The following is a 27865-nucleotide window of genomic DNA, read 5'->3' as shown; positions in this document are numbered from 1 at the left end:
ATCGGTTTCTCCCTCTGAAATTCCTTTCCAAATTCTGTGTCCATCTATAGTAGGCGGGGTGTACAAGAATTTGGTCCTAACCCTGATAACATTGATGTAGTTTCCCCAAAAGACTTTTGCTATTAATATTCTTTACATAACAGTATAATATTTTACCCTATATGAGGAAGGAAAACAATATTTTTTAGGCTATCATACACACTTTTTTTATATAATCAGTAACACAAGGACAATGAGTTTATTGTTGGTTTAATGAAAACTAATCAAATTGACAAATATCCAATTCACATTTCCATTGCAATATTCAAATCTCAAAGCAAAATTTATAAAGTACATCATGAACTTGAAAATTACAACATTTTCAAGTAAAGTATATCCAGGAATTAGTACTCAAGTATTAAATCCATTATCTTAACAAAAACTCAATAGTTAGATTCTTCACTATATGCAGGTTTATACAATGTGGCTTCACATTTTAAAAGTGTGCTTACTTAGCTTTTAAACCAAGGAAACTTACAAACATGCATGCTGCAAATTTTATCTAGCCATTGTTTGGATGAGTTCTCTCTCTTGATTATTTCTTCCCTATAAGAAGTTTACATAAACTGAAACACAGCAGCCACAAATGCAGCTAATTTTTTAGGAAAACAAGACAGCCCATAACTACCCTGCTGGAAAATCTATTGCTGTAGATCAGTAAAATAGTGAACACAGGCATTGCACCTGCCAACTGCAATGGTCTGTTCTTCCCAATTTTCTTCAGAGAGTACTTCCAGTCAAAATGGAAATGTAGAACTTCTGCTGCACTATTTTCATCCCCACAGCAAACTAGAAATCAAAAATGCAGACAATTAAATTGTGAATGCAACAAAATTGTACACAAATAAACATAAAGACTGTTCTGATTAAATGACTGTAATGAGGTGCAGTTACGAAGGACTGGATATGCAACCTTGTGTTAACAGTTAGAAGATAATGGATAGTAGACATTTGGAGCAGTGTCAAATAACTAAGCAAATTGACTTACAAAATATAGGAAACAGAGAGCTATTGTAAAGGTACATTTTCTTGCCCAAGTTGGAAGGCATAAAGTACAGTTCCACAAAGAGGGGTGCAGGTAAACTTCTTTCCAATTAATAATTTGAACTCAGGAACAAGCAATACAATATCAAATAGCAGTGCAACAGAAGAGTGAAACAAAAGGACATCAGAAAACTTGCAGACGAGACAGTTACACGGTAAATTAACTTTAACAGCTACACGCGAGATGATGCACTTTGGTAAGAAAATTAGGAACGTCAGCTGCATTTTTGCAAATAAGAACGTGAATGGGACTGAAGAGCCAGGAAATCTAAAGGCAAGCAAATTATCTGATTATTGCAGTTCAGCAAAGCATTTAAAATGAAAACAGTCCATTTGGATTTAGTTGTAGAGGTGAGGGGTAGGCCAACTGAAAACTGTATTAAGACTTTTTTTAATTAGCTAAGCGTATTGAAGTATATGAAACCAAGGATCTAGACAGGTTGGGAGAGTGGTCCAGGAAATGGCTGATGGAATTTAACGTGAGCAAGTGCGAGGTCTTGCACTTTGGCAAAAAGAATAAAAGCATAGACTACTTTCTAAATGGTGAGAAAATTAATAAAGCCAAAGCACAAAGGGATCTGGGAGTGCTAGTCGAGGATTCTCTAAAGGTAAACATGCAGGTTGAGTCCATGATTAAGAAAGCAAATGCAATGTTGTCTCTTATCTCAAGAGGGTTGGAATATAAAAGCAGAGATGTACTACTAAGACTTTATAAAGCTCTGGTTAGGCCCCATTTGGAGTACCGTGTCCAGTTTTGGTCCCCACACCTCAGGAAGGACATACTGGTACTGGAACGTGTCCAGCGGAGATTCACACGGATGATCCCTGGAATGACAGGTCTAACATATGAGGAACGGCTGAGGATATTGGGATTGTATTCGTTGGAGTTTAGAAGATTAAGGGGAGACTTAATAGAGACGTACAAAATAATACATGGCTTGGAAAAGGTGGATGCTAGGAAATTGTTTCCGTTAGACGAGGAGACTAGGACCCGTGGACACAGCCTTAGAATTAGAGGGGGTCATTTCAGAAGAGAAATGCGGAGACATTTCTTCAGCCAGAGATTGGTGGGCCTGTGGAATTCATTGCCACGGAGTGCAGTGGAAGCCGGGACGCTAAATGTCTTCAAGGCCGAGATTGATAGATTCTTGTTGTCTAGAGGAATTAAGGGCTACGGGGAGAACGCTGGTAAGTGGAGCTGAAATGCGCATCAGCCATGATTGAATGGCGGAATGGACTCGATGGGCCGAATAGCCTTACTTCCACTCCTATGTCTTATGGTCTAAGGCAGGTGAATGCAATTCAGATACAGCACAGCTGTGATCTAACTAAATGGCAGATCAGGCTTGAGAAACTGAATAGCATATCATTGAATTCACTGCCACTAGAATGAAGCAATTAGTATCTCTGATTATTTCAGCCCACTGTTCTACTTCAAATAAGCAGGCCATGACTGTTAATTGTACATTTCATCTCTTCAGTAAAAACAATGACTGCAGATGCTGGAAACCACATTCTAGATTAGAGTCGTGCTGGAAAAGCACAGCAATTCAGGCAGCATCCGAGAAGCAGGAAAATCGACGTTTCGGGCAAAAGCCCTTCATCAGGAATAGAGGCAGAGTGCCTGCAGGGTGCAGGGATAAATGAGAGGAGGGTGGGGGTGGGGAGAAAGTAGCACAGAGTACTCTATGCTCATTTCATCTGTTCTCCACAGGAGATACAGCATCAAAAGAGCATTCTTCAGAATGAGGTCAGGAGCACAGACCTAGCTGTGAGAAGACAAATCTTAACATCTAGCCCACTCTGCTCAAGTTGTGGGTATAATTGAGAAATCACAGAACAACTGATCAAATAATTGATATTTCCATTTCTCCATCTCAGGGCATTCAACTGCAATCAACATGAAAAGGCCAATGTGCAACCTCAAAACAAAATTATCTATTATGATAAGCAAATACAGCAGTTTTATAAAAATAAAACAAACTCAGATTGTAGTATTTTTCCTTGTCCCTGCATATGTTTGTTTCCGAAAAAAGTGACTGCTTTTCTCCCAAAGTTCTTCATACAAAACTGAAGTATCTCCACGGAAGTGTCCCTTTGTTTTTATTCTACAGTGGATGTATTTAGTTTCTGCCCTATGGTTCCAGAGGAAATGCCGTGTAGAAAATCGCATGTATGAAGCAGGACCCCAGCTATTCGCAATATATGTTAATAATTTAGATGATGGAACTAAATACAATCTCTCAACATTTGCAGATGACACAAAGTTGGGTAGGAGGGTGAGCTGTGAAGAGGGTGTAGAGGGGGTATTGCAGTGTGACTTGGACAGGTAGAGTGAATGGGCATAGGCATGGCAGGTGCAGTATTTTGCAGATATGAGTGAGGTTATCCAATTTGGTTGGGAAAATAGGATGGGAGACTGTTATTTGAATGGCTGTAAATTGAGAGAGGGGAATCTTCAATGAGACCTGGTCATCCTAGTAACTGAAAGTAACTGTGCAAATGCAGCAGGCAGTAAATGCGGCAAACTGCATGTTATGCTTCATAACAGAGGATTCAAGTACAGGAACAAAAATGTCTTGTTGCAATTATACACTGCATTGGGTAGGGTAGTTTTGGTCTCCTTATCTTGTTATGAAGGGAGTCCAGCGAACTTTTACTTACCAAACTGTATCCTGGGATGGCAGGACAGATTTATGAAGAAAAATTGAGTCAGTTAGGATTCACTGAAATTTAGAAGAATGATAGGGGTGGGCGATTTCATAGAAGCTTATAAAATGTTGGGGTGTCCAGACCCAGAAGACAGGTTAGATGCAGAAAAGATATTCCTAATGTCAGGGAGTCCAGACCCGGGGTTACAGTTTAAGGATAAGGGGTAAACCTTTTAGGACAGAGAACGAGAAGAAGTGTCTTCACCCAAAGTGATGAGCCTGTGGAATTTGCTATCACAGAAAGTGTTTGAGGAGGTAGATACAGCTCGTGGCTAAAGGGAAAAGTGGATATTGGGGGAGGGTGGATTAGGGTATTGAGTTCAACGATCTGCCATGATATATTGAATGATGGAACAGGCTTGAGGGTCAAATAGCCATCTCCTACTCCTAAATTCTGTGTTTCTGTAGAACTGATGGAAGGACTTTGCTCTTGGCTATCATACAGGTGGCTCAAAGTCAAGAAAAACAGATTTAAGTTAGAAATGTAAGAATTATTAAAATGTAGAGCAGGCTGGTTAGTGGAAAGAGGGGTTTCCTAAACTGCCAACGCCACTTTGCCTGCCACACAATGTTGAGAAGGACAGTTGTGAGCTTTAACTTCTTGTAGCAGCATCACTGCAGCCAGAGACAGCTAAATATTGTCTTGGGCACAATATCCTATACAGAAGGCCGAAAAGGAAAAAGAATAAGCAAATCAAAAATATTCCTTTCTCAAATAACTTTATCCACAATGTCAAAACAATCAACCCAAAACTGAAGCCTGTGTGATCATTCTGCCTACCATCTTAAGCTGAATATATCAACCACGTTCAATGACTTGTTCAACAATTTATTTTAACAAATGGTTAAGAACAGGTATGAAGCTGATGGGTATTGGCTGCAGAATCTTAAGATGCCATGGTTAATTTCATTCAGATTTGCTGGCTTGGCAGATAACTGTGCTACCCCCCAGAGCCCAATAAGTTATTTTCTTTGCAGCTATCATGTGGCTTTTGGACATCCATCAAAAATTTCACATTAATACAAATAACATGATATTTATCAATCCTTAATTAAATAGCCATTGATGCTCAATACACCCATAACTCAAAAATTTAAATTATTGGAAGATCCCAGGAATTTTCTTTTGCTTATAAATGTTTTGGCTTATATTCTTCAGCAAAATTCCCTAACTGTAAGAGCAAAATAAAAATAGACAATTAAAAATGATAAGATGAACTATTTCTCCTTTTAAGTTTCCCTACTTTGCCCCATCTCTCAATTTAATTTTTTTTTGAGATTCATATCAGGCAAGTACTATTTCAAGATTCATTTAACATTAATTTTAAAATTCGCTTTTATGTATTAAATCTCCATTCTTCGAGAATTCTATTTGTTATAAAACAGTAGTTAAGTGGCTAAGTACATGTTCAGAGAAATTTTCAACCGATTAAATTTCAGGGTAACTGACATACAAATATACAAAATAGGAGCAGAAATTGACATATCAGCCCCTCAAGCTTGCTCCACCATTCTATAAGTTCATAGTTATCTGTTTGTCTTTCAAATACCACATTCCCATCTATCCCTCAAACTTTGGACCCTTTGCCTCACAAGAAATCATCCTTCTCTGTCTTAAAAATATTTACTGATTCCAACTCATTGCTTTCCAAGGCAAGGAAAAGCAAACACCTCAAACAAAAAATTATCCTCATCTGTCATGAAAGAAAGAGATGCCTCTAATTTTGTAACAGTTGCCCCGAGTTCTGAACTGACCCTTAAGAAGAAACATCCTTATCATACCCACCTTATCAACATAAGTCAGGATCTTCTACAACTCAATCAAGTCACCCCTCTCTGTTTTAAATTCCAGTGGAAACAAGCCAACATTGACTAATCTATCGTCATAGATTAAGGCCTCAAATGAATCTAAGCTTCCACTTCCAATGCATTTACATTCTTTGAGACCAAAACTACACACAGTATTCAAAATGTAGTCTCAGCAATGTCCAGTACAGCTGAAGCATAATAATATATTTACATTTATGTTCAGTTCTTCTCAAAATAAAAAATAGAATCCATTAATCTTCCTAATTACTATATAGGAATAGAAATAGGCCATTCAGCCCATTGAGTCTGATCCTCTTTTCAGTGAGATCATGGAAGATCTGATAATTCTCAACCCCACTTCTCTGCATTTTCCCCATAACCCTTGATTCCCTTCCTGATTAAAAATCTCACCCTTGAATATAATTAGGAAAAGTTGAGGGCTGCAGATCAGAGTCGATAGTATGGTGCTGGAAACGCACAGCTGGTCAGGCAGCATCTGATCTCCTCTCTCTACAGATTCTCCTATTCCTTGAATATACTTAACCCCAGTCTCTGCAACACTCGGTTGTAAAGAATTCCACAGAATCCCTACCCTCAGACGAAATTCCTCATCTCTTGCCCTTATTTTGAGATTGCGCCTTCTGGTTCTGGACTCTCCCATCATGGGAAACAACCATTCCGCATCCATGCTGTCAAGTCCTATTAAGAATCTTGCATGCTTCAATAAAGTCACCTAATTCTTCTGTAGCTCAATGAGTACTCAATTTCTCAAGACAGTTCCTCCACACATGGGATCAACCTCAAACCTTCTTTTGACTGCTTCCAATACCAGTAAATATTTCCTTAGATAAGTAGACCAAAACTGTCCACAGTATTCCAGGTCTGGGCTATCTCATGCTTTGGATAGTTTTATTAATATTGCTCCATTTTATATGCTTTGAGATAAAGGCCAACGTTACATCACGTGCTTGATTACAGTACCTGTATACTGCTATTCATGCCACAAGAACACTTAAATATCTTTGCAACTCGACATTCTGTAGTAATTATCAATTTAAATAATATTCTGCTTTTTTTCCTTTATTTGCTCACATTATCGGAGTATTTCAATTCATGACAAGTATTTTGACAGCTTCAGCCATTCCTCAAGATAGCTCATCAACTACATAAAAGGACAAATACGGTCAAAACAAGTTTTCTTAATAGCAATGAGTATAAGGTTAATTCGGTGTGATAAAGATATACAAAATTATCACTTGGGGTTTAAGTTTTGATTTCAACTCTGCGAAGGTAGTTCTTTAAAACAAGTCAGAAAGTCAACTGTTATAGCACCCTAAATGTACCATTTTCAAGAAAACTCACAATTCAGTTAAAGATACTTGTGGTGTTAAATGACAAAATGGTTATGCAGTTTGAGTTTACCACAATGGAAAAAAACAGATCGGGGCCATTAGTTTAGATTTGATTTCTGTTCAAAATAATCAGGAGATCAGATTGAAAGAGAAATTTCATTAGCATAAACAAGCCATATTTTCTGATTAGGAGAACAACTTCCACACAACAAAAGGGTTTTAGTTTGTGAAGTGTACAAACAGAGTTGGTACAGAAGTTTCCAAGTTGATCAGAACTTGTTCAAAAGTGTTCAAGTTGTCTGAATTGAAAGGACGTTTCGGCTACCAGAAGCAAAAATAAGTCATAAAACCATCTCAGCCGTTCAAGAAGAACTGGAAAGAGTCAATTGAGTAAGAAATTAATTGTGATATTAGCGACATTTGTCTTTAATCATAATACAAATAATACTTCATAAATAGTCAAGGGGGGAGATTATGCAGCAGTCAGAAATTGGGATTTAGTGGTCACAGATAGAGGAGAGAAAAAGGAATGAAATGATTAAACCAATTAACAGAAATAAGAGACATGTTAACAAAACATTAGAGTATAAGGCAGGTTAGGAATTGTGTCCCAAATGTGCGCTCTTTACACAGATGCAAGAAATATAAGGAAAAGATTGAATGATCTACTGCATAAATTCGACTTGGAGGGTATGACAAAAATAAATTCAGAATAGACAAGCATCAGAACAGGCAGAGATTTAAATTGGAACATCAACTTTTGTGCTGATGGGAATAAACAGGCCAGCAGAAATCAGATACACAGTGAATTTCTTGAGAATGTGCCATGATAGTTCTAGGATATATTATTGCAGAAACTAACGAGAGGCATTCCACACACAAATTTGGTTTTGTTCATTTTAAATAACAACTTTACAATGTGTGAACATTTACCAAGTAACAAACATAACATCAAATTCAGTATAGTGGTTAACAAGAAGAAACTTAAAACATTCTAAAATTCAAGATTTGGGTGAGGCTGACTTTAATGTAATGAGATGGATTTTATGCACAATAAACTGGGCAAGTCTGCTAATGGGTAAAACAATAAATGATCAGTGGGACATGTTCAAAAAAAGAACATTAATAGGATGTAGAATTATTTCATACACTGAACAACAAGAGCTCTACTTGCAAAAAGCCACACTAAAAACCAAAGAGGAAGAGGGAAATAAAACTAAAGAAAGGTAAACAAAAATAAACAAATCCTGGCAATTGACATTTAATTTGACAATCATGCAGACAAAAAGGACAATATTAATTTCTTCTAAGTGGCAACAGAAACAGGTTTTTCTCTTATAAAAAAAGACATTGACAAATTTAAATTAAATATAAGAGACTATAATTACTTAAAACTACTCAATAAGCTAGAAAACCAAAAGGGATGATAATGTCAGTAATGCCACCCAACAGCAGTCTCAAGATTAGTGGTGAAGATGCCTCTGCTTCTCAGATAGTACAAACAGAGGGACCATAAATGCAAGGTAATGAGAAATAAATCCTACGGGGAACTTAAATAAACTTACTCTTTACCCAGTGTGGGGAATATGTTACGAGGAGTGGTGAGACAGATGGCAATGAATTTAAGAGGAATTAAGTACTCATGAGGGGAAAAGGAATAGAAGAGTATGTTGCCGTTCAGGTTAGAAGAGGAGAGTTGATAGAAGGCTTATGTGCAGAATAAATTGAACAACTGAGCTGAATAGACTGTTCCTGTGTTGGATGTATTTAGGAGTATTCAAACGTAATGTTACATCTAATTATTTTTTGCAGTGCATGGCCAATTCTTTTAAGTACAAAAGCCATTTTAATCTTTTTATGTAGTTGTACACAGGGAACAACTTAGAGGCTGACTTGTGCTTCACCCACACAGAAAGTTCTGGGTTACTGGAGGCTGTGCAGAGAACAATAAGTACATTAAATTGAGTGACCTTGCCAGTTTCAGATACCTACCTTAGAAGGTTGGGTTCTGGCATGCCTGGGTCGCCACCTCTTCTAAAACCTGCAGGAAAATAAAATAAGTATTTACAACAAATCCAAATAGTCAATGACAAACATGAAATATAATTAAATCTAAGCACAGCAATAAGATAGATTTACTGTCTCCATAATACAGCAGAAACTTCATACTTCTTCAGTCAGAGACCAATGGGCAACAAAAACAAGTATTATTTACACTGGCAAACAAAATTACAGTAATCAGGTTAGTCTCTATTTGAAGTACATAAGGATTCATACGCAAACCTTAAACTCCGCTGATGCAAAAAACAAGAAAATCTTTTGATGTCTGAAACATATCTGAAACACTGTCTGAAACACTGTCATGGTTTCAGTCCCATTGATCCCTGACTATATTTTTTATTTTGCAAGAGTGAGCTGTACAGGAGATTATCACACTGTATCTTCATCCCTTGGTGACACTACATACCTAATGCAATGAGGTCTTTTCTCCACTGGAATTCAAAAGACAGGTCATGTATAAAATTAGCTTGACTAAAGCCAGTGGATACCTATGCAGCAGCACGAAACACTGGTTTTTGAACAGTGCTACCATTCTGTCAAAGAGGCCACATTGGAGCATGATAAGTAGAAGAATTCGAGACTGGAGTTATCTATGAATGTCAGGGTGAAGGCAGAGCTAGAATTGTACAGTACCTCTCCAGTCATGGTCTAACTTAGTTCAATGCAAATTTACCATAAGTTATTCACTTTTCAGTTCTTTCTTAAACCTTAACTTTTTGAAAAAAATCTTGTTAACGTGTGTCCCTATTCTTTGCCTTTAATATTTATACTCCCAGATCCCTTTGCTCCTTTACCCCATTCAATTCTTCTTTCTCTAATATACAACCTCTATATTTTCTAGCCAAAATGTAAGGCATCACATTAATCCATGCTTACATTTGCCAATGTCAATTGCAAAAATTTCTGAATATCTTTTTGCATTTTGTTACAATTCTCCTCAGTATTGAAAATGCTCTCCAATTCAGTATTACAACAAATTTGGAAAGTGGTTTTGATCCCAATGTCTAAATTGCAACGACAAATTGTGAACAATCGTCCGAATATTGATTGCGAACCATCATTTTCCATCTGATGTGTTGAGTAACTACTCTCTATCTGTATTACTTTTCTATCTGAAATTAAGTAGCATCCTATGCTCCTATTCTCTTACTCTGCATTCTTTAACTTTATTTATTAGTCTATTATGTACTTCATCAAAGGGCTTTTAAAAATTCGATAAATTACATCTATAGTATTGCCCTGCTTACATATGCCATTTCTGCTTGAAATTTTTAATGAAATTGGTAAAACACCATTTGCTCTTTGAAAATTCACTGACTATTTATTATCGTATCAAGACATTCTTCCATTCTCTCCTTTAGTACAAATTCAACATTTTTGCTCCAGTGTTAAGCTGACGGGTCTATAGTTCCCTGGGCATGTTTTATTTTCCTTCTTAAGTACAGTTAACATTTACTATATGCCAGCCTTCTGACACTATAATTTTTTTCAAACTAATTATTAAAAATGTGCAGTAATGCCTCCGGCATCCGCTAGCTTATTTTTAAATATGTGGATGTATCTCATCCAAACCAGGGAATTCTCTGTCCATATGATCAGTTTATTTAATATTTCATTGCTCTATTTTAAACAGTTCTCGTTTCTAATCTCATCGCCCGATGTCATGTCAGCCTGTCCTGATCACTAGCAAATAGTGAATCTGAGTCACTATCTAATAGTTTCATCATTTCGTTATTATTACCTATGACATTATCCCAAGCGACTCTATGCCCATTCTGACTTTATTTTTGTGCCAATAAAATATTTTGCTGTTTGGTTTTATGCTCTTTGATAACTTAATTTCATAGCTCATTTTGAATCCAATTTTTTTTTTACCTCTTCAAATCTCTTCATCTTTTCCCTGGTCATATTCTTTCCTGCCGGCCATGTAGTTAGTTTAAGTCTCACTTCGTACCTGACAACTGAGAATTTGATTCTGACACTCCATGTTTAGTGCCTAAAACTGGTCCACTCAGTGAGTGACTGAACTGTGATTGGAAAATAGCTTAGTTGTGAAATGTGCTCAACTGCTTTGTATAATAGCTGTATAGAGTTCAAATAAATCTAAACTGAAAAGAGTAAACACACATTCTTCTAGTTCATGTATATTTCAAAAACTGAAGTAAATTCCATACGTGCATTTTGGATGAAATTCTACAGAAGCCAAAAGCGGCATAACATCAAAAATGAATGCATACCAACACTAATACATTCTCAATTTTTAAATCATGTAGCACCCTCAAAAATTCATTGCTTTCTTAAAACATTTGAGACTAGAGATTCCAAAATCTGCAGTGTTCTTAAGTAGACAAGGAGGCTGGAAGAACACAGCAAGCCAGGCAGCATCAGGAGGTAGAGAAGTCGACATTTCGGGTATAATCCTTCTTCAGGAAAAAGGGTTATATCCGAAATATTGACTTCTACACCTCCTGATGCTGCCTAACTTGCTGTGTTCTTCCAGCCTCCAGCTTGTCTACTACTAAAACATTAGACAGGAAAACCTGTTCACAGGCAGAGGCAAGAGGTCCATTCATTATGTCAGCAAAATATCTTTTATTAAAAAACATCAATCCAACTGCCACTTCACAGAAGTGTTACAGCTTTGAAGGAGGTCATACAACAATTGTATTTGCACTGGCACTCCAAACGAGTGCCACAATTTGGTGCTATTCTCCAGCATTTCCCTATATCATTATACCTTATTCCAATTTAAATAATCATTCAATGCCCTCTCAAACACCTTAATTGAACTGGCTCTCCGATTCTTCCAAGTAGTGCATCCCAAACTCATACTATCCATGTGAAAAAGATTTTTTTGTCACATCACTGTTGCTTCTTTTAACAAGTCAGGTTAAATCTATGTTATTCATTCTTGTTCCTTTTAAAAGTGGAACAGTTTTCCCTAATCTACTGTATCAAGCCACCACATGATTTTGAAACTTGTACCTCCACACACATCATTTACTGCAACCGCTGCATCCGATGTGGCCTCCTCTACATTGGGGAGACAGGCCGCCTAATTGCGGAATGTTTCAGAGAACACCTCTGGGACACCCGCACCAACCAACCCAACCGCCCCGTGGCTGAACACTAACTCCCCCTCCCATTCCGCCAAGGACATGCAGGTCCTTGGCCTCCTCCATTGCCAGACCATAGCAATACGACGCCTGGAGGAAGATCGCCTCATCGTCCACCTAGAAATCCTCCAACCACAAGGGATGAATACAGATTTCTCCAGCTTCCTCATTTCCCTTCCCCCCACCTTATCTCAGTCCCAACCCTCGGACTCAGCACCGCTTTCTTGACCTGCAATCTTTTTCCCGACCTCTGCGCCACCACCCCCTCTCTGGCCTATCACCCTCACCTTAACCTCCTTCCACCTATCGCATTCCCAACGCCCCTCCCCCAAGTCCCTCCTCCCTACCTTTTATCTTAGCCTGCTTGGCACACCTTCCTCATTCCTGAAAAAGGGCTTATGCCCGAAACGTCGATTCTCCTGCTCCTTGGATGCTGCCTGACCTGCTGCACTTTTCCAGCAACACATTTTTCAGCTCTTGTACTCTTTGCCCCATTAATAAAACCCAGGAGACTATATGCTTTAATTACAGCTCTCTCCATCTATCATGCACAAAGAGACAGGTCCCTCTCCTCCTAGAACTTATAGCATAAAAGCAGAAGTTGCCACTTGTCACTAGTCAGTGACCAAACTCAGCTTCTAATTAAAGGTGTCGCTTGTGACATCTATGGATCAGAAGGCCCAGGTTTTAGTTCCACTTGCTCCAGAGGTGTGCCATAACATATCTGCATATGTTGATTAAAAATATATCTAACTAGTTAATAGGGCTGTCGTGCAGTTGTAGTGTCCCTGCTTCTGGGTCATAAGGTCCAGGTTCAAACCCCACTTGCCTTGGAGGTGTACCATAACACCCAAACAGACTGTTTAAAATCACTAACTAGTTAATATAAACTAATGTTTAATGAATTTATTCATTTACAGGAAATACCAATGACTGTAAAGCCAGAAACTTGCCAAATTATTTACAACAGCACAGAGGACATTTTCTGTAATCAGTAATCTTATAATAATCTTGTACAGTACGCTGTACAATTGAATGTTTTACATTACAAGCTAATAATTCCATTATTCAATTCATCAAGATAACTCAACAGAAAGAGAAAGAATACAATGCTCACAATTTATGTGTAAGACAGAATATTGTTTCAGGACACACAGATTGAATGAAGGATAAAGTTATTGGAGTACATTCTTTACTGCAGTTATGAAAGACCGGTTAAAGCACTGCTTTCACTACAGATTAGCAGTCTGTACTACATTAGCTTCAAGGTTTGCAGATAGTTCTATACACTCTTACAGATACACAGATCTGCTCTACAACATTAACTTCCCCAGTACTTTGAGAGCAGGCAGGAATTTTGACAATCTCAAAACATTTAAATTAATGACATAAATTTATTAGGTGCCAAAGAAACTTTCTAAAATTCTTTTTGATACAACACAATAATAATCTAGGCACTTTCCAATCCAAACAGTGCAGGACTGCCTCCCAAAGGATGTTTCACATGGATCTGCATGAGAGATTTTCTCTGTCGAGTTATACTGCTGCACTTGAGCAGATGCAAAAAAAAAACACCAACATACAACTACATCCTTAAATACCATCAGAGAAATATCAAAAATAATACACAACATAAAATTGCATATTGCCATTAACAAATGGGATCAGGCAGTAGGAGTCTTCACTGTTTGTGGTCCCAATTCCAAAATGAGTCACCAATTAATTTCTAAAAGACACGCAAGTTCCAAAAAATTCAAATAAGGACTAGTCACAAATCACGTGTGGTTTTTAACAACATTATTAATAGATAAAACTGTTTTAAATAACAGTGAAGGAATTTATAAAAAGCTCCCAAATCTGTTTTGTTCCTGTTTTTAAAACTGCTGAGTAAGGAGTGGCAGGTTTTTTTTTTAAAAGAGAATGTCCCATGACATGATGAAGATCACTTCCATGATGGGTCTTGGAATTTACCCAAGAGGGAGTGACAGCAGCCAACATTTCCTTTTTCCCCACCAATCACAATGTCACATATCTGTAAGTAGCTACTTCAAGGCACCAAGCATTATTGGGACTTGAAGACAGAAGCATGTGTGTAGATAACCACTTTTTTACATTTATGGACATGATGTAGCAATGCAGATTTAATGATAATATTTTACTATAAATATTGTTTTAATCAATTAACGACTGTTGGGCTGTAAATTGAGCATTTTACTACTATTGCTGGTGCTTTATTCAAGGACTCTGAGATAATTACAAGCCTGAGGAGTGTTTCTTTCCCATTATGCATCAACTTGAGTAGAACAACAAATGCTGGAGATCAACAATGTTATCCATCTAAATTGCAAGGAAGAGCTGACCAATTTTTAAACAAAGGTGCAAATCAGATACTGAGATACTTTTTAAAAAAAAAAGTTTATATTAATATGTCCGATTAAGGGGTAATCATTTAGAACAGGAGAAAAAAATCTTCATTCAAAAGCTTGTGGTTCTTTGGAATTCTCTATCCCAGGGGTTTGTGGATGCAGAGTTAAATATATTGAAGACAAGGAATTAAGCTCAAGAAATGAAATTAATTACTTCTGCTCCTTAATTTCTAATGTCTATATGAAACTGGTCTTAGAAGTATGGAAATAAGTTGTTTTTTAATTCATTTACAGGATGAGAGCATCATTTATTGTCCATCCCTTATTAAGAGTCAACCACATAACTGTGTGTCACATATAGGCCAGGCCAGACCAGACAAAAATGGCAGCTTCCTTCCCTAAAGGATGTTTGTGAACCAGATGGGGTTTTTTTAAACAATTGACAATGGATTCATGGTCATCATTAGATTCTTAATTTGAGATTTTTATCGAATTCAAGTTCCACCATCTATTTCACCTTCGGCAATGGCAGGATTTGAATCCAGGTCCCCAAGACATAGCCCTCTGTATTAATAGTCCAGTGATAATACCACAAGGCTATCACCTCTCCATAAATTTATGGCACAGAGGTCATTTGGCCCATGTTGAGAAAATTAATTTTTTTGGCTAGTGTGCAACATGTAGCCTTGTCAAAGGCGAACTGATAAACCTTCTTAACTCACTATGAAAATATACAACCAAAGTAGTCAAACTTTTTAAAAAAAATACTTTGCCTATTGCTTCCTCCATTTTTAAAAGAAAACTATGCAAACATTAGTCCAGAAGAGAAGGTGAAAATAATAGTCAGAACCTCTGCTATTTCCCATTCTGGAGAGTCACTGAACCTGAAATATTAACTCTGATTTGTGTCCACAGCAGCTGCCAGACCGGCTGAGTTTTTCCAGCAATTTCGGTTTTTGTTTCTGATTTCCAGCATCCACAGTTCTTTTTGCATTTTTAATCTGCTATTTCCTCGCTTCTTCACAGTTTATTCAAACTTGCAAAGTTATCACTTTCTTAGACCTTAATACGTCCCCCCTCAATAGGCTGATAACTTCCATATCTCACTTGTCTTTCTCAATTACATATATGCACTATTTCCCTCTCTTGTGAAAGCATGTGCAAAATATTCATCTAATGGCCATGCTCTTGTCTTCCACCTTCGAATATAACATACCTTGTAGGGGTAAGTTGAGACCAAATCTTGACTTTGGCATCCTCCTAGTCTTAAGATCGTCATCGAATATCTTTTGGTGCTCCTTAATTCTACTTGTCAATATTTTTCCATGCACACTCATTAGTTTCCCAATGTCCTTTTTAATATCATGCTGCATTTATACTCCTTTCGACTTTCTGCTGCATTAAAATCTCAATATATGAAACCATCTTCAGCATTTTTAACCCTTATTACTACAGTTCCAGTCACCACACTACCAGAAGGATGTGGATGCTTTGGTGAGGATACAGAAAAGATTTTAGCTATGAAGAAAGGTTGGATAGACTGGGCTGGTTTACACTGGAACAATGGAGGTTATGGAGCGACCTGATCGATGATTGCGCACGGCATGAATAGAGTGGAAAGTATAAGGCTTTTTCCCAGGGTGGAGGGTTCAATTACTAGGGGAGACAGATTCAAGGTGGTGGTGGTGGTGGTTGGGGGAAGGTTTAAAAAGAGTGGTGCGAGGCAGGTTTTTCACACAAAGGGTAGCGAGTGCCTGGAATGCATTGCCAGAGCAAGTAGTGGAAGCAGACACAATAGCAGCATTCAAGAAGCACCGAGACGAATGCCTGACTAGGAACGGAACAGAGGGATACGGTTCCTGTAAGTGAAGACAGTTTTAATATGCAAGAACAAAATGTGGCGACACAGGCTTGGAGGGCCAAATGGCCTGTTGCTGTGCTATATTGTTCTTTTCCACTGCTACTGCTTTGAAACAAAGTTGATAGCCCACAGAGTTTCAAAAGATTCATTTGAGCCATGCATTTTTCTTCCTGTTTGTCAAGTTATGAACATTGGCAGGAAGAAGTACAGCACAGCCAGGTACAGGATAATGTCCTCTTTAGTGTGGTTAAAACAAATCAGAATAAGTGCACTGGGGTAAACCCTTCAAGGGGAGTGTGACAGAGAGTACCATGTTCAGTTTTGGGCATCAGAACTTAGAAAAAAAACCCAAAGCTTACTAAAAAAAATATTTAAAATTATAAAAGAATTTGTTAGAAATTAACCGCTTTCTCTTAGGATCCTGCAAGAATTGGTGTTGGGCCTACTGCTGTTTACAAATACGTAATTTACAATGTAGACACAGAATCAAACAATCTCTATATTTACCAAACTAGAGTGATGGGGTAATGGTCAATACTGAGGTTGGCAACAACAAATTACAAAACAATCACAAAAAACTTGAAATAAGCAGGCATTTAATTGGTAAAAAGAACTTCAGCAATTAAGCATGGGGTACTACAGTGTGGTACAAAATAATAATTGGAATGTTAAGAATGCAAGAGGGGGGAGAAACAAAGATTGGGAGCGGAGAGAATCAGAGAAAAAAAAACATAAACAGATAACCAAATCTGCACAGAATAAGATGGTAGATCAAGATAGAGATCACAAAAGCAAACCAAATACTGAAGTTAATTTTCAGATCGACAGCACTGAAAAGTAGATAAATTATCTAAACTTTTATGCTTCTTGGAGTACTGTGTAAAATAGGATGCAAACAAAAATTAAAAAGCAAAACTGCAAGTTATACCCATTGGAGAAGGATGAACTGACTGGGTTTGGTTGAGGTAAGCAGCACAGACATATTTAAGCAGAAGCTAGATAAGCAGTTGGCGAGAAAGAAATAGCAGGTCATGCTGGTCAAGTTAAATGAGGAAGGATGGGGGATAGCTCAAACTAGGCACAAATGCTCCAATATACCATTTGTTCTGAATGGCCTGTTTCAATGCGTCACTGTCACAGAGATTTATCACCACTCCTTTGTAGTCACTAGATTAAAATCCTTGTATTCTCAAAAAGCAGTATAGACTGCAGTTGAGAAAGGTTGTTCCCCATTCATGTCTCCAGGGCCGAAATATTTCATAACGCAAAGAAAGGCAGAGGGACAGGTGGTGTGCAGGAAACAGGAAGGCTACAGAAGTACTTAGACATACTAGGTGAGTGGGCAAAGAAGTGGCAGACAAAATACAATGTTGTAAAGTGTGAGGTCATGCACGTTTGTAGGAAGAGTTAAAGCATAGACTATTTTATAAACAGGGAAAGGTTTCAGACATCTGAAGTGCAAAGGGACTTGGCAGTCCCAGTTCAGGAGTCTCTTAAGGTTAACATGCAGGTTCAGTTGGTGGTGAGGAAGACAAGTACAACGTTTGCATTCATTTCAAGATGATTAGAATAGGGAGCAGAGATGCACTACTGAAACTTTATAAGGCTCTGGTCAGACTGTATTTGGAACAGTGAGAGCGGTTTTGGTCTCAGTATCTAAGGAAAGGTGTGCTGGTATTGGAGGGATTCCGGAGGGCATTTGCAAGAAGGGTTCGTTAAATGAGGCGCAGTTGAAGACTCCATGTCTGTACCTGATGGAGTTTAGAAGGATGGGGGGATCAGATTGAAACATACAGAATACTGAGAAACCTGGATCGTGTGGACGTGAAGATGATGTTTCCACTAGGAGGAGAGATTAGGATCTGAGGGAACAGCCTTGGAGTGAAGGGATGACTCTTTAGAACTGAGATGAGGAGGGATTTCTTCAACCAGAGAGTGGTTAATCTGTGGAACTCATTGCCAAGGAGGACAGTGGAAGCCAAGTCATTGAGTGTATTTAAGACAGAAATAGATAGGTTCTTGACTGTCAAGGGGATCAAGGGTTACAAGGAGAAGGCAGGAGAATGGGGCTGAGAAACATTTCAGCCATGATTTAATGACAGAGCAGATTTAATGGATTGAATGGCCTAATTCTGCTCCTATACCTTATTGTCAATCAAAGATGGGCAATAAAGGCTGGTTTTAATGAGAATGTGTATAGGGCAGAGGCAGAGAAAGAGTTAAGTTCTGAGTTTTGTGAAACAAGAGGTTCAGCTGAGCATGACAGATCAGGTAATAACTTAGTTAACAATGGGGTGCTGGAGGCAAGGGAAATGGGTTAACAAGGTGGAAAAGCAGTCATTACGTAGAGCCATTTAACAAGATGAAGTAGCATTCAGTATGTAAGGTCAGTTTAACAAGGTGAAAAGTATTCATTATGTGAAGCCAGTTATTCATTTTGTACTGGGGCTAATGTCCCCGGCTGGGGACGGGGGGGAAAAGAGAGCAGGAGGAGATGAGGTTCGAGTCCTCTGCGCAGTACTGGGGTTCAAGTCCTCTGGGGTGACTTTGGTTGAGGTCCCAGTCCTTTGCGTGGTACTGGGGTTCAAGTCCCCTGGGGTGGACTTGTTTGAGGTTCGTGTTCTCTGCGCGGTAGTGGGTTTCAAGTCCTCCGCACTGTGCTGAGGTTCGAGCTCTGTGCTTAAGCGAGGCTTGAGCTTTCTGTGCTTAAGTGGGATTCAAGCCCCCCTGAGAAGTAAAATGAGAAGGGGGAGGGTTAAAGTCCCCTAGTGTCAAAATTTGAGGCTCTGCTTTGTTCTTGTGTGGGGGCGGGGGGGGGGGGGGGTAAGAGAGAAAGAGTGTTGCACAGATTGCAGCGCCATCTGGTCCACTGCAAGGCTTTCTCTTGTTATAAGCGTAATTTCAGTGAGAGGTTGCAAAACAAAAATGAGAAACAGTGAAATTAATGTTGTGCTAATACTTGGGCTGGAAAAAGGAAAGTTTCAATGCAAGTTGTGCCATGCTGAGCTTGTTGTTTAAAAATTTTGTTTTGTTAAAATACTGGTTCAGAAAATCCCTTCAAGTAACTGTTTTGCCTTGTTTGAATCAGCATCTCAATTCAATGTGTTTTCTGGGCTATATAATGGGGCAGATTTTGTTTTTACATTGAAATTGTAAAACATTATGTCCTTTTTAAAATCATCCAACTTGTAACCTTAAAACAAATTGAGTGAGTGCCTTGAGCCCCTGATTCGTTTCAAATTCTACAATGCCTGTTATTAAAAAAAAAGGTGAGGTCAGTGGTCATGCTTTAGCCAGATGAGAGTATTGTATTAAAATATCTTTGCTGCAGCTGTGTCTTTAATGCAGAGAGTGTTTAGAAAAAGAGCACATTTTTAGCTTGATGTTTTGTTAAGATTTTCTAGAGAATATCAGAACTTAAGGCTGAGCTGTTTACATTGTTAACTATTGTTAAGACTTCACTTGCACCCCTCATATTGCAAATTCAAAAAATGTTGATCTCTACCAAAGTTGCCACTGTAATTGTGACTGTTTTATTTGGGAAGTTTCATTTGGAGAACATATTTTAAAATATTCTGCATTTGTTTCCCACAAATATTTGAGATTTAAATCTGAACTGAAACTGCCTCTTCAATTGCTAAAGCACAGGAAACATTTTGTTGTTTTCTTGCTGTTTCAAACTTTTGAAATACTTTTCCATACAGCTTTCATATTAGCCAAGTATCAATTTATTAAAAGGAAAATAATTTTTGAATAACCTGAACGAGGTACCTGAGGGTTTAATTTTAGGACCATTGATTATTGTTTATAATTGACTGAATTGTTTAGACAGTACAATTTAGAAGTTTATGGATGGTATGGAAGCTGATGTCATAAATAGTGAAAAGCGTAATAGACTTCAAGATAGAGTCATAGAGTCAGAGAGACGTACAGCATGGAAACAGACCCTTCGGTCCAACCCGTCCATGCGAACCAAATATCCCAACCCAATCTAGTCCCACTTGCCAGCACTCGGCCCATATCCCTCAAAACCCTTCCTATTCATATACCCATTCAAATGCCTTTTAAATGTTGCAATTGTACCAGCCTCCACCACTTCCTAATGTTGAAGTAGGCAGACTGAAAACCACCTTGGCAAGGAAGGAATGAGAGGGGAAATGCAAAGATACTTTCAGCAGCTAACATCTTCTCTGAAGCTTCTCCATTCACAGGTAAAGCACACCTTCGAACCACTGCCCACCCCTCCACAGCCTAACCTAACTGATTCAACCAGCTTCCCAGTCATGAACAAGAAAAGTGAAGAAGCTAACAATGGTGAAGAGGAGGTCTGTACACTTTTTGTCAGTGGCCTTCCTGCAGACATTAAACCATGTAAGCCTTACCTTGTCTTTTGATCATCTAAGGGATATAAAGGTTCACTGATCAAGCTAACATCATAACAGCCAGTTGGCTTTGTTACAATTAATCAGCAGAGTGGGAGCAGAAGCAGCAAAGAATGCTGCATTCATGTAGTCTGCTGTTGCATGCTCAGTTTCGCTGGTATCCTCCATCTGAAGCATCTCTGCAAGGACGGAAGCCTCATCAGTTTCGTGAAGCATTTAACTGCCCTTATCCAAGAATCTGGATTTCTCCATGGAGTGGTGTGCAAGGACAGAATGGATCTTATCAGGTTGGACTTTGGAGAACTGGCTTGTTTCCACTTGACTTGGAGGGGGTGGAGTGGCAACTAAGGACTGTGGATTTAAAAACTTTTTTTCTCCACATGGGAGGATTCTTCACACTCTAATTATTGCAATGGACTGGTAAGTTTTGTTGTTATAATCATTGCATGTTGTGTATCAATAGCTTGTGGCTATCAGTGTCTTATGAAAGCTGGTAATACCATCTTGATGGTTATCAGGAAATGATAAAAGGAGGGACTGAGAATGTGAATAGGATATAAGCAGGCAGGGAAAGAGTTGAGTTCTGAGTTTTGAGAAACAAAAGGTTCAGCTGAGCATGACTCAGATCAGATAACGTACAGTTAACAATGGGGTGCTGGAGGCGAGAGTAATGGGTTAACGAGGTGAAAAAGCAGTCATTATGTAGAGCCATTTAACAAGATGAGGTAGCATGAGGTAGTATGTGATGTCAATTTAACAAGGTGAAAAGTATTCACAATGTGAAGCCAGTTATTCACTGTGTTAACAGCAGATGGCTTAGTCTTTACCATTGACACTCACTGATCGTAACAGTCACCCAATCAATATGTATGTTCCCTTATCTGGATGGTCCTCCCTGTAAAATGACTACATAATTCATTGAGAAACTGCTGTTCCAGAGAAGATCGTAAACTCATGTCTCTGTACACATGGGCAATCATTCTCTCTCCGTCCCGGGTCCAGAACAAACATGAAGGAGGTAAAACTACACAGTGTCTCCAAGCATTTTGCTTCGACTGAAGGAGGAACAGGATGACATTAAGGCCTGCAGTTCTCGCTGTCTCACTGGTCATATTGCTCCAGACCACTGACCGTCTCTCTGCCGCTCACCACTCTGCTCTTTTACAGGAGGGAAGCAACACAGAGTCTGGAGTAACAATGCCAACAAGGGAAACAGTCAGGGAGTGTGCCAATGGTTGCCAAATATTCAAAGGGAAAACAATAACAGCATCAGTGACATCATGCCTACCAGTAGGTGTACTGATATCTTTCAGACACACAACAATGGTCAATAGCATAAACTTTCAGTTTCAGTGTGGTGACAGAGGAGATAGTGGAATATGAAAGACTTACATCCAAGCACATGTCAAATTCTGATTCTCAGAAACTGCACGAGTAGACCAGATGACACTGTCAGAATATCTCACTTCCCCAATTGGAACAGGCTGAGTCTCAGTCAATACTAAGTTATAGTCCATGTGCAAATAGATCAATTACAAAGATGCCAAATGCTGGGAGCCCATGTGTAACTCAGATCGTGATTAAAGTTTACTGTCTCAGAATTCAAAGTAAAGTCTTTTGTCACATACTACTCCTAAACAATTTTATCAGTATACATTTTAGTTACTTACACATGCTCTCAATCATTCCCGAAGATGAAGTTCCTCATGTACTTCAGGCATCCAAAAACCACAGATTACAAAACAATGGCACAAATAAGCAAGAATGGAGGGCTTTCCAATGAGACACTATTACTCACACAAGATACTCCAGTAACTAGGCCATAGTGCCGAAACAATCTAATTGTAACTCAATATATATTTTAAAAACATTTCATTACCTCAGAATCAGATGATCATCAATAGAACCACTTTGTTGCCCCATTAAAAATCCCAAAACTAACCTACTGCCCAGCAATTCTAGGAATTAGAATAAAGGAAATGGTTTTGAATGTTCTTTTCACATTTTTATCCATTTTATAAGAGAAAAAGAAAGGAACTGTGATGAAAAACAGAATTAGTTTACAAAACCAATAAAAAGCCAAATAAATTCCAGCCCAAGTATAATTTCTAGCCAGATAAAATTTTATTGTGAAAGGTATAGACAAGAACTTAACAACTAGGAGCAGTCAGAGACATATAGCATGGAAACAGAGCATTCGGTCCAACTGGTCCAAACAGAACCCCAAACTAACCTAGTCCCACCTGCCTGTGTTTGACTCATATTCCCCGAAACATTTCTTATTCATGTACTTATCCAAATGTCTTTTAAACTTTGTAACTGTACCTGCATCCATCAGTTCCTCTGGAAGTTCATTCCACACAAACCACTGTGTAAAAACAAAAAAATTGCCTCATCTTTTTTTAAATGTTTCTCCTCTCACCTTAAAAATGTCGCCTATTCTTGAAATTCATTACCCTTCAGAAGAGGCACCTGCCATTCACCTTATCTATGCCCCTCGTGATTGTATAAACCTCTATAAAGGTTACCCCTCTACCTTACACTTCAGTTAAACAAAGTCCCAGCCTCTCCCACCCTCTCCTTATAACTCAAATCTCAGCAACAGTCTGGTAAATCTCTTTTGAGCCCTCCCCAGTTTTATATCTTTTCTATAACAGGGCAACCAGAACTAGGCATAGTACTCCAAAAGCGGCCTTACCAACATCCTGTACAACCTCAAATAACATCCCCACTCCTACACTGAAAGGTCTGAGCAATGAAGGCAAGCCCTTTAAGCCTGTTGTGCCATTTAACACAATCATAATTCATCTTATTTCAGCTTCAACTCCACTTTCCGGTCCACTCTCCCTTACCCTTCAACTCATTAGTAATTAAATATCTGACTCCTTGTTAAAATAGTCCATGTCCTAGCATTCACCACACGCTGTGGTAGTGAATTCTACAGATTCATGACCCTTTGAGAGAAGTAATTTATCCTCTGTTTTAAATCTTGCCACCCTTTAACTAAACAGATTGGTCAAATGGGCAAATCAATAGCAGGTGGAATTTAACCTCAATAAATATGAGATGATGCACTTTGGAAGAAGAAACGGGACAAGGGAGCAATCAATGAATGGCAAGGCACTAGGAAGCTCAGAAGAGATCTTGAGGTGCTTGCATAGATTCCTGAAGGTTACAGAACAGGTTAATAGTGTAGTTAAGGATGCATAAGGGATCCTTGTTTTTATCAGTTGTGGCATAGATTATAAGAGCAGGGAGGTCATGTCTAAGCTGTACAGAGCGTTGGTTAGGCCATAGCTGGAGTACAGTGTACAGTTCTAGGCACCACATTATAGGAAGGATGTGATTGCACTGGAGGGAACAGAGGAGATTCACCAGGATGTTGCTTGGGATGAAGCATTTCAGCTAAGAGAGGCTGGATAAGCTTGTGTTTTTTTGGAGTAGAGAAGGTTGAAGGGAGGGCCAGCTAGAAATGTATGAGATTATCATAACTCTCAGCTTTCAGTTGGTTCGAAATAGTTCACTCAGTACTCTCTCCCTAGTGATAATGATTGTTCCAAGTTCCTCCCTTGCTATAACCTCTGCATTACCTGTTAATATTGGGATGGTACTAATGTCCTCCACTGTGAAAACTGAAGCAAAATATTTTAGTTGGGAGCAATTATATCCTTAAACATTTGCCACTGCTCATCAATTGTCCTACTATTTAATCTTCACACCAAGTCCACTAGGGCTAGATCTGGCCTCATGTCTGTGTAACTGTTTTAGTTTAAGTTCAGAATGGTAGTGACGGCCTCCAGTTTCTCATCCTCCAAATGAATCTGAAATTCGAGCACAATATGATCACTCTTTTCTGGAGAATCCTTTACCATGAAAGGAGTTAATCCCACCTCATTACACAGTACCAAATACACAATAGCCTGCTCCTTGGTCGGTTCCTGAACATATTGCGCCAAGAAATAATCTCTAATACAGTCAACGAACTCTCCTTGCTCATTTGAATAAGCTAGTCTATATGCATTTCAAAATCACTTATGATTATTGCTGTACCTTCCTTACAAGCCCTAAGTGTTTCCTGGTTTATACGGTGCCTCACTGCAGGACTACAGTTTGGGGACCAACAGGTTACTTCCACCAGGGATTTCTTTCCTTTGCTATTTCTTACTTCTAACCAGACTGATTCTACCTCTTGATCTCCAATGTTGGTATCACTTCTTACTGATATTTTGGCTTACTACAAAAGCTACACCACTCCTTTTCCTTCCTGGCTATTTTTCCAAAACACTGAATACACTTTGATATTCAATTCCCAAACCTGGTCTCCCTGCAATGACCTCAGTCATAACCAAACTAAACCAATTTGTCTCCAATTGCATTAACTCATTAGTTTTATTCCAAATGCTTCATGCATACGCATACACATACAATGCCTTTATGTTTATTTTATTATCAAATTTCCAACATTCTGTGCCATCCTTTCCTTTTCTGTTAGCAATCAGATATCACTAATCTCCATCCCCAGCTTCTCCTTTAAACTTTGATATTCTTATTTTCCAAGCAACTGAACCCCTCCCCATCCCCCTTCTATCCTCATTTTATTCTTTACATACAAATTTAAAGTTGTTAAAAGACTATGCAAACAAATAGTAAATGATCATGTTTGTACTGATTGTCGTATTTATTTTCCTGTCTACAACAACACCTTTTGACTCCCTTGTCATTCAACTATCAAACTCAGTCTTAAAAAGACTCAATGGCACAGCCTCCATTGTTCTCTGTGGAAGAGAAATTCAGATCAATAATCCTTAGAAGAAAATTCTCATTCTCAATTTAAATAGGAGAAATCTTATTTTAAAATTATTAATTCTAGTATCTCTCATAAGGAGAACCATCCTTTTGAACATCTGCGCTGTCAACTCTCTTCAAAACCTTACATGCTTCAATAAGATCACCTCACATTCTTCTAAACTCCAACTTGTACAGACCAGAACTGTCCAACCTTCCTTGTCGAGTGAACCTCTCTGAACTGCTTCTTATGCAACGACTGTATTTCCTTCATTAAGTAAGGAGGCCCAAACTCTATAGTAATCTGTGCAATTGCTGCAAAACTACCACAATTGTATACTCCATTCTCTTTGCAATAAACGATATTTAATTTGCAATCTCATTTTTATGTATGGTACTGAATTTTGCACTGAAATGTAATGTTATTTAGAGAACAAAAATGGTACAGCATTGTCTATAATGGATAGTGAGATCAGGGGAAGCAACTGTATCTCCAAAATCATAATGGCTTAGTCTGAACCAAGAAGTGTGAGTTTAGAATAGTGAATTCAAGGTCAAATTAGGAATTGAAAGCAAAATAAAAAAAACTGACTTGAGAAAGAAAATATATGGAAAGAAATAAAATAGTTTAAATTGTTGTCTTGGAGATCCCAAGAAATAAGACTCCACACATATATAAATGATAATTTTCAGTGTCAGAGAAATTAGTTGGCAATAATTAAAATATATCACAACACTAAAACTTCAGCTGCACCAAAATGGGTGAGCCCATTTTTTTGACATGGTTTATTGGGAATTGAGCATGCTAGTACAATAACTTCATTCTATTCTAGGTGTTTCAATGCACAGTCGCTATAAGATATCAATATAGCACAACTTTCAGAGAAGGAAGCTACCTTGGGATAACAACATCACAATTTCCAAACTTAGTGTAAACTGAACACCAGTTTATGGTTAACAGTTGAGCGCCATGATATAATTTCAACAGCAAATTTCGGCTCAATATAGTGCCATATTTTCCCCATGGCAAAATGTATGTTAATTTGGAGCACATGTTGTACCTGCGACCACGTAGTCTGTTGTACTGGATCTTGTTGAGCTATGTATCTCGACAACTAAGACATTAGTTTCCAATATGCATTCCTACTTCATCTGAAAGCAAGTTTGTAGACAAAGGCAAGTCAAGTGTGTACTTGTTAAACGTGCATTCCATCCCCACACTTTCCCCACCCATATAGAGGATTTTATTGCACTATTTCCCCATCAAAGAAACTAAAAACATTTCTTACAACTTAGCAGCAGAAGTCTTAACCAGTTAAAGCATTAACGATTACAGCATATGAATTCACAAGTCTTCTTTAAAGTAAAAAAAATCTAAGGTGCTCCACAAACCTGTGATCAGACTAACATGAACAGCCAAACAGGATGGTTCAGGTCAAAGTAGCAGCTTTCAAATGACAGAGGAAACTGGAGAGGCAATGGATCAGGAAAGGAACTCCATAGTATAGGACCATGATAGCTAAATGCATCACCACTGATGATTGAATGAATGAAAGGAGGAAGATAGGATGCATAAAAGGCCAGAGTAGACAGGCAGGAGACTGGAAGAATACAGCAAGCCAGGTAGCATCATATTTAAAAGGCCAGAGTGGCAGGAATGGTGAAGGCATTGTCTGTAAGTTAGAGAGATAATCGAGGGAAAAGGTCATAAAAATTTCCAAATGCAAGAATTGGAAAATGGACGCATGGAGAGAGTCAAGGCTAATTTTGGTTTGATAATAAAGTGAACGGGACAATTCAAGATAACGCGTGGACAGAAGGGGGCTGAATAAGCTGAAGTTTGAAGGACATGAAATATAAAGGCAGTCAATGGGAAGTACCAAAAAAAAGGAACGGATAAGAGTTTCAGTAAAGAGGTGTTAAAGCAGGAATGATGGAAATATAGGTGGTGAAGGACATGGGACGGTAATTTAACTGAGGTCTAACACAACGCCGCCGTCCAGAACTCCCTGATCGTAGGCACAGCAGTGAGGCTCGCGGTGCCTGAACTCCGGGACAGGCCCCTCACCTTCGACCCGGGGTCCCCCGCTACATCACACCCCACCCCCACTTCCTCCCCTCCCCCATCGCCCAGACTGACCCAGGTACAGGATGGTCGGGATGAATCCCCAACGGATGACGAACTGTCCGCAGCGGAATACCTGCTGCAGCCGCTGTTTGGTTTCTTTACTCATTTTGACCATCCTTGCCGGGATTTCTGTGCACGCTGCCGGCAGCAGGAAGCCCTTCAGCGGAAAGGCGATCGCAAACGGAAATGGTCCGCCGATCACAGCGCCGCC

General features: G+C 38.7%; 1 protein-coding gene across 1 annotated transcript; it reads right to left on the bottom strand.

Annotated features, from left to right (window-relative positions):
• Positions 1-233: 233 nt before the first annotated feature.
• On the bottom strand, positions 234-27829 carry tomm7 (translocase of outer mitochondrial membrane 7 homolog (yeast)). The gene is made up of 3 exons (XM_043689762.2): positions 27667-27829; positions 8948-8996; positions 234-828 (listed from the first exon to the last, which is right to left on the bottom strand). Exons 1-3 carry the CDS (start codon positions 27767-27769, stop codon positions 813-815), a joined length of 168 nt encoding a protein of 55 aa, XP_043545697.1. The 5' UTR covers positions 27770-27829; the 3' UTR covers positions 234-812.
• Between the last annotated feature and the right edge of the window lie 36 nt (positions 27830-27865).

Source organism: Chiloscyllium plagiosum, unplaced genomic scaffold (genome assembly GCF_037043375.1).
Source record: "Chiloscyllium plagiosum isolate Xiang-an unplaced genomic scaffold, Cpla_swu_hap1 HiC_scaffold_5, whole genome shotgun sequence".
Lineage (NCBI taxonomy): Eukaryota > Metazoa > Chordata > Chondrichthyes > Orectolobiformes > Hemiscylliidae > Chiloscyllium > Chiloscyllium plagiosum.
The sequence above is the reverse complement of the archived record's forward strand: the minus strand, read 5'-3'. Positions and strand labels throughout refer to the sequence as shown.